This window comes from Psammomys obesus, unplaced genomic scaffold (genome assembly GCF_907164565.1).
Source record: "Psammomys obesus unplaced genomic scaffold, mPsaObe1.curated_primary_1811, whole genome shotgun sequence".
Taxonomy (NCBI): domain Eukaryota; kingdom Metazoa; phylum Chordata; class Mammalia; order Rodentia; family Muridae; genus Psammomys; species Psammomys obesus.
Genome location: NW_026585685.1, coordinates 1,581,834 through 1,590,299, shown reverse-complemented (window position 1 = coordinate 1,590,299; position 8,466 = coordinate 1,581,834). Strand labels below are relative to the sequence as shown.

At 35.2% G+C, this 8,466-nt stretch overlaps 1 protein-coding gene across 2 annotated transcripts in view; it reads left to right on the top strand.

The window, feature by feature from the left end:
* The window catches only part of Man1a2 (mannosidase alpha class 1A member 2), a 132,985-nt gene that overhangs the window by 65,929 nt on the left and 58,590 nt on the right, over positions 1-8,466 (top strand). For both annotated transcript variants that reach the window (XM_055628394.1, XM_055628400.1), the window contains exon 7: positions 8,210-8,333. In XM_055628394.1, the coding sequence (XP_055484369.1) occupies positions 8,210-8,333 (124 nt within the window). The remainder of the gene's footprint in view (positions 1-8,209; positions 8,334-8,466) is intronic.

Here is an 8,466-nt window from a genome sequence, read left to right as displayed (position 1 = left end):
ATATATATATATATATATATATATATATATATATATATATATGAATATGAAAATATATATATATGAAAAAAGATTCACTTGATAAACTTAACAGTATTTCCACATCTTGATAATCTGTGAGTTTGAAACTAAAGCACCAGAAACCACTTAAAATCATAGGAAGGCATAGGTATGAGGAAAATGCTACCTAGTGGCCTGGCCTGTTGGGTGGTATCAGACCATTTAGCTCACACATGAGGAGCAAGGCAGTGTGTGTGTGGGAAGCTAGGGAATGAGAAAAGAGGCAGAGACACTGGTTCAAAGAAATAATATCTAAAACCTTCCCATATTTGATGAGCAATTAGAAGTTCACAGATCCTGGTATTCTGTGAAACTTGACAAAAGACATAATTTGCCAAGAAAATCAACTTTTAAAAAGTGCCTTATCTCCCCTCCTGCATTTTCTTCCTCTCCCCACCTGCTCCATGAGATTAAGACAGTTACAGGCAATTAAAAATTTTAGAGAACTTGTTTCCAGCAGTCATCAGTTACTAGAAACAGAAAGGAAAATTTTAGTGATATCAATAGCAAAGACAGATTTATACAAAGGAGTAAAGAAGAGTGAAATATATATTTGAGTAAATATAAAAGGCTTATTTTTTCCTGTTCTTTTAATTATATTTTTTGAGTTTTTCCTAAGTTTTATTTTTCTCAAGAAATTAACTATTCAAAGCAAAAATAGTAACTTGTGTCGTAGGGTCTATAAAACATGGTCATAGCAGCATAAACTGTGGTGGTGAGATGTGAAAGTATAAATGCTTCTAACTATGTAGTAAGATGACATCTCAGTAAAGCCATCATAAATTGAAAATAGCCTAAGTTCAGAGTGTGCTAATGTAATTACTAAAGAGCACAGCAGAACAACATAGCACATAGTGTGTGTTGTTTACCTTTGTGGCAGTGAAGCTGATTTAGAGTTGTAGCTTGCTGCCACTCCCCGTATCGCTAGCGGCTATACAATCACATATCCTTAGTGCAGGAAAAGGTCAGAACTCAAAATTCATACTGCCTTTATACTGTCTAAAAGCCTCATGAATTGTACTCTCAGAAATCATGGACTGTCTATACATGGCAGTGTTCTTACATTATCTGTAAAGTGCTGTGTGGTAATATGTACCACATATATGTATTAATATATGTGTTTTAATCCCAAGGGCAGCATATTTAGACAGAATAAGTCAATAGAGAAACTACTGGATTATTAAAAAATACTACATACCAATGATAAAAAGAAATTAACTTGAAGAAAAAGAAAAAATACCAAAGAGTAGACTTATATTTGTGGGACTTGATGTAGTATAGTCACTAGAAAAATTTAGTTGTTCTTTTAAAATTAAAATTAAAAAAATATCCTTTCTTTTATATTTATACATATGAGGGTAAGAAACTGTTCACACAAAGTTTGTTCATAATGATCTTAGTAATAATACTGCAAAACTATGGCTCACTCATTGATTGGCAGGTGCTTAGCCAAGTCATTGTCATGTTTGTACAGTGGAATGCTGTTTATCAATAAAAAGAACTGAGCTACTCAGTTACAGTAATAAATCTGAAAGGCATGTTGAGTGACAGAGCTAGTCACTAATGAATATATACAACATGATGATAGTCATGCAAAGTTCTCGAATGCAAATAAACAATCTCTAATGAGAAAAGTAGTTAAGGAAGGATGTAGAATGACTGCAAGAGGGAATAAAGATATAGGTACTGACTTAATATACTTATGTTTTTTCTAGTAAATATCTATTAAACTATGCACCTGAATGCTTGCATCTTTGTATGTAAATTGTATACCAGTGTTAGGTTCTTGGAGTTTGGAGCATTTAGTTTTTAAGTCTTTTTACAGTGCAGATACTAATCCTTGGTGAGATGCAAAGATTCTCTCCCATTCTGTCTTCTGTCTCTTCATTTTAGTGTCCTGCACCATGTGAAGGTTTTTACTTGGATACACTCTGATTTGTCAAGTCATGGTGTTATTTTCTGAGCTGCTGCAGTCCTCTTCAGAAAGTCCTTGCCTACACCTATGTCTTGAAATAGTTTCTCTCTTTAGCACCAAGTTTTAGAATTTCTGGTCTTACATTAAGGACTTTCATCCACTTTGAATTTGTGTGTGTGTGTGTGTGTGTGTGTGTGTGTGTGTGTGCGTGCGTGCGCGCGCACACCCTTCTCCTTTAGGTTGAGAGGTAGGTATCTATTTTAATTTTTCTCCATGTGTATGCCATGTTCTTAGCATTGTACGTCCTTCCTCCCGTGTATATTTTTGGCGTCTTTGTAAAAATTATGGTATTAACTGTATGTGGGTTTAGTACTGGGCCTTCCAGTCTAATTCATTGACCTGTGTCTGCTTGTGCCAGTAGCATCTGTATTTGTTACTGCTGTCTGGTAGGGTAATCCAAAATTCAAAATGCCCTCGATATTGTTCTTTTTGCTCAGGGCTGGTTTGGTTGTTTGTAATCTTCTGTGCCTTCATATGAATTTTAAGATTGTTTTTCTAGTTCTGTGAAAAAGGTTACTGGAATTTTTATGATGATTGTGTTAAGGTCATTTTTAGCAATGTAGCCATTTTTGCAATGTCAATTTTACCATTCCATGAGCAGGAAGATTTTTTTCAATTATGTAGTATTTTTAGTTTCTTCAATTTTTTTCAAAATTATCACTGGAACATTTATTTACTTTCTGTTAGGTTTATTCTAGTTTTTAAAGAAATTATTGTGACTTGTGCTCTCCTGAAAGCTATTCATTTTTACATGTTAATTTTGTGTCCTGCTACTTTGCTGAAAGAGTCAGTTCTAAGAGTTGTATACAGGAGTCATTAGATCTTTTATGTATCTCTTGTATGTAGGATCATCTTGTCTGTAAACAGAATAACTTGACTTCTTTTATTGCTATTTGTATCTCTTATTTTTCTCATTGTATTTCTCTAACTGTGATGTCAAGGATATGTTAAATAGGAAGGAAGAACATAGATACCCTTGTTTCCTGATTTTGGTGGAAATGATTTCTTTGTTTAATTGTAGCATTGTTTGTTGGTTTGTTGTATATAGCTTTTATTATTGGATTCTGTGAAATGCCCTTTCTGCATTGAGAAATCATGTTGCACATGTTCTTAAGACTATTAATAGGTTAATTTTTATTGATTTGCATATGCCTTTTAACTTTGGAGTAAAACCCATTTTAGCTAGCATGAGGTACAAGCGTTAATCACTTCTAGACCATAGACTCTTGTGTGCTGACCCTGAGGAAACTTCCCAGATTTTGCCTCAATTATTCTGTTCTCTCTCTCTCTCTCTTTCTTTCTCTCTCTCTCTCGTTCTCTCTGTCTCTTTTCCCCCCTCCGCTAATTTTTTTTTAATATACATTGGTTTTTTGCCTCCGTATGATCTTGGAGTTACAGTTGTGAGCTGCCATGTGGGTGCTGGGAATTGAACCTTGGTCCTCTGGAAAGGCAGTCAGTGCTCTTAACTGCTGAGCCATCTCTCTAGCCTCACTGTTATTCTTTTCTTAGTCATAGCTGATTCTTCAGCTCCAGCTGACCCTGCTGACTAGAGCCACTGATTATTAATATGAAATAGTATATAAACAACCCTGATAGACCCTTCTCTCAAAAACTTCACAAGTTAGACCTCCATCATATGCACTGCTTTCAGCCATATCATCTTAAGTTCCCATGCTGGCTTACTAAGCTTTGAACACTCTAGCCCCAAATTACAAAACTTTCCACGATCTTATAAAAATGTGGTTAGGACTGTCAGCAGTACCTTCCATACCTGGTACCAATTTTGTCTTAGTTAGGGTTACTATTGCTGTTATAAAATATCACAATCAGGGAATTTGGAGAAAAAAAGAAATAATTTTAGTTTATAGCTTATTTGGTTTGGTTTGGTTTGGTTTGGTTTTTCAAGAGAGGGTTTCTCTGTTTAGCCTTGGCTGTCCTGGACTTACTTTATAGACCAGGCTGGCCTCCAAAGCACAGAGCCTCTGCCTCCCTGAGTGCTAGGATTACAAGTGTGTGCCACCACACTTTTCTTAGTTTATAGTTGTAATCTACCACTACAGGAAATCAGGGCAGGAGCTTGAGGCAGGTGAAGAGGCCATGGAGTAGTGCTGCTTATTGGCTTACTCTTCATGACTTTTTCAGACTATTTTCTTTCACATCTTAGGACCACCTGCCCAGGGGTGTAACCACCAACAGTGAGCTGGGTCCTCCCCTATCAATTATTAATCAAGAAAATACTCTGCAGACTTGCCTACAGGCCAATCTTATGGAGGTGTTTTCTTTGTTATATTCACTTTTCTCAGATGTCTAGGTTTATGTCAACTTGACAGACCAACTAGTGCATATATTTTGTCAGATTTTAGCTAAACTACCAGCTTACTTTCTAGTTCCTTGTCCTTAGACTGCCTTTTTCATTCTTTTACCATAAAGCTGTCTTTTTCTTTGCCGTAAGGTATGCTTCTTGCAGGCAGCAGATAGATGAGCACAATCTGCTAGCATGTGTCTTCTGGAGAATTGATAACAGTGTCACTCAGAGGTGTTGTTGAAAGGTGTGTATTGTTCCTGTCATTTTGGTTTTGCATTGTTTGCTGATCTAATATTCTAGTGCAGTTTTTTTCTTTCAGTGGCTTCAACGATGTGTTAATCTCCTTTTTAATTCAAAAAGTTTGCTTTTTAAAAAAGTAATTTAATAATTTTTATTTTATGTGTAGAACTGTTCAGTCTGTGTTACTACATGTGTCTATGATGCCCACAAGGCTAGAAGAAGACTTCGAATCACCTGGAACTGAAATTTCAGATGGTTGTGAGCTGCCATATGGGAGCAGAGACCCAAACTTAGGTCCTGCTGAACCATCTCTCTAGCCCCAATTTAAAATTTTTTAGTAATTTTAAATAATATGTTGTGAAATAGTTCTTCTGAAAACTATTTCTGAAATAAAATTATTTCTAAGAAAGTTGAGGAAACATTTAATCGACATTTGAAATTATTAATTTCCTCATTTCATTCTTGTCTGAGTTTGAAAAATATTGTATGTATGTTGCAGGATATTTGATCCCATTATGAACCCTAAAATTATGAACTGGAAAACCCCGTTTTGTTTGGTGTGGTTGAGCCCTATCATTCACCTTAAATCCAAGAACTTTTTATTGTAAAAAGGTGATTATGTTGTGATTCACCCAATCCTAGCATATACCTTTAATCCAAGAGCTCTCTGTGCACAGGACTTAATAAAGTTAACCCTAGGTCAAGAGGCAGAGCAAGAGACCAGGGGATTAATGGACAGGGATTAAAGAGTAAGAGAGACATTGAGTTGAGGGATATTTAAGACATCATGGAGACGAAAGAGCTTTTAGCTTAAGCTCTACTTTTACTTTCTACTTCAGCTCCTCAGTTCCCTGGCTTTTTGGGACGTTGAGCTAGCATGCCTTTGCCCTTGGGTTTTTGACCTTTTGCTCCTGGGCCTCTCTGAGCTAGCAGGATTTCACCCCAGCATCTGGCTCCTGAGTCTTTATTGGTAAAATAGAATGATTGAGATTTTCATTTTTTATAAAACAACATATGTATAGTTGTTTTAGAGAAAAAATATGCTTAAATGAAGTATATTTCTATATTACAATTTTTGCATATTATAATGTATAACTATTTCAGACTTTGTATTTTCATATATAAATAAATCTGAGTAAAAGTTGGAGCTCTATTAAATACTTATTTCTATTGGTCAGGATTCTGAGTTTAAACTTGTATATGGTGTGAGTGCTTTCATTTATTTATTTTCTTGGGTTTTGATGGAATAAATATGAACATTGGTTGTTGGCAAGCTTTGTTCTTAAAAATTGCTGTTCAGTAGAAGCTTTGTTCTTTAAATACATAGATTAAAGATTTTGTTTAGACTTTGAGCAAAATAAAAATTGTAGGTGATCCATTATCTAAGCAATTATCAAAATAATTATAAGACCCTTAAAATGATTACTATTTAATCATCAAAAGTTTGCCAAACATTTCTAATGTCTCATTGCTGCTGTTTAGCTTAGCAACGAGAGAAGTCATGTTGTTTTTAATTGTTTTGTTTATTAGTATTCACTGCACACTTTTGTTATTCGTGTATATATGAAAGCATTTTAATGTCTCCCTTTGATCCGTTGAGAAAACATAACATTTGTAGGAAAATTATGATGATGTTAGTTTGGGGCAGCTCATTTTTTTTAAGTTGTATTTGTCTTGAGTAGTTTTATTCTTTGGAGTTTTCTTTTGAGTTGGAATATATATGAGTCAAAGTTTATATTTTAGAATTCTGTCTGTGCGATAAAAGATTAAAAAAAAGCCTTGTTTAGAATTTGGTATTTTGAAAAGTATCTGCATATATATTGAATGATGTTTTTCTTTGTTGCTTTTAGCTGGTTTTTACATGGTAAATTGTTGACTGTTGGATTTGCCTAGGTTTATAGCTGCTTATAGCTGAAGCAAATTTATTAGTTAGCTGAAATCTAGCTATCTCTAAATGCAATGCTTTACTCCTAAAATATATGCTATATTCCTTAAAATGTTTTGTGTCCCTCTGTCACATTAAAACAAAAATTCTGACCATTTACCATCATCGAACAGCATCCTTACATGGTCTATGTGACTGATAGTGCTCTTATTGCATCTTCTAGAAGCAACTTTCTAACCTTTAGCTACAGCTAGCCTCTTCATTTCCCTTTAGACTGTTGCATTTGCTGTTTCCATTATAGGGAATTTTCTTCTTGGAGGTCTGTTCATCAGAGATTCCTGTGATCAGGACTCAGCTGAAATTTCATCACTTCAGAAACTTTGTTTGATCATAATATAGAAAGAACCTTTCTTCTTCTATGTTTCCTGTCCTTAGTAGTCAGTATTCTGTTTTCAACTTACTTTCTTTATAATAGTTCTCACTATTTCAATGGCTTTATTTATTACAAGAACATGTATATTATATGCCATGTTTATTGATGTCTGTCCTACAGCATAGCAAGTTCTTCCTATTTGTGAAAATTAACATTTGTCTTACATAGTTACTGTGTCCCCTTTTTTGATTCTCACTTTTAGCTATAAAAGAAAAATGTGATAGTTGTATTTGCCTCTGATAATTTCAATGAGAAAATAGTATTGTCTAATGAAGGAACTATAAAAGGTAGTGCTTTCTACGTCCAGATGTAGATCTTAGTATGTTCTTAACCCAGATCATTATAGTATATTAAATTGACAGCATAAAAGATTAGACTAATATGCAAGTGTATAAGGGAATAATTATTTGTACAGAATTCTCTGTAACTATTAAAACCACATGAAAAAGCTGCTTTGGTGAACTGACATGAATACAGAATACACTGTATAAGAATACAGTGCCTGATCAGAGCAGTTAGTACATTTTGTTTATGCTTTGCTTATAAGAGGTAGAAAATAAAAATAGATATGATTGCTTGTATATTTATAAAAATACTGCATGTGTAAGAAGCTAGTAAAAAGTGATTATAGAGCTAGTTGATGTAAAGGAATGAGAATAGATAAAATATATTTGATGCATACTTTTTATGTTATCTTGATTTTTACAACCTGGCTGTATTACTGAGAAATTTTTAAAAATTTTTTTTAATTTATTACCATTTATTCACTTTGTATCCCAACTGTAGGCTCATCCCCTCTCAATCCCACCCTCCCTCTTCTCCCATGCCCCTTTCCCAGTCCATTGATAGGGGAGGCCCTCCTTCCCTTCCATCTGACCCTAGCCTTTCAGGTCGCATCAGGACTGGCTGCATTGTCTTCCTCTGTGGCCTGGTAAGGCTGCTCCCTCCTCACCAGGAAGTGATCAAAGAGCCAGCCACTGAGTTCTTGTCAGAGAGAGCCCCTGTTTCCCTTACTAGGGAACCCACTTGGAGACTGAGCTGCCATAGGCTATATCTGTGCAGGGGTTCTAGGTTATTGCCATATATGGTCCTTGGTTGGAGTATCAATCTCAGAAAAGACGCCTGTGCTCAGACTTTTTGGTTCTGTTGCTCTCCTTGTAGAGCTTCAGTTCCCTCCAGGTCTTTCTACCTCCCCCAACTTTTATGTTAACTGTAATAATTTCTAAGATCTGTTGAAGATACATGTTTTCATTTAAAAACAAGTTTTGGTCTTTCCCCAATTGTGTCTCTTTTTATTCCCCTTTCACTCAGTGGAGTAGGTCGAAACTGGGGCTGGGCGTCTGCAGGTAGCAGCATTCTGGCTGAATTTGGCACACTGCATATGGAGTTTGTCCACCTCAGCTACTTGACTGGTGACCTGACTTACTACAGAAAGGTTAGTTTTCAGTTTGTTATAGAAGACTTAAGAGTTTGCCAAAAGACTTAAAGGCTTCCGTTTTTATTGCTTGTTTTCTCTTTAGGATCTATCTATCTATCTATCTATCTATCTATCTATCTATCTATCTATC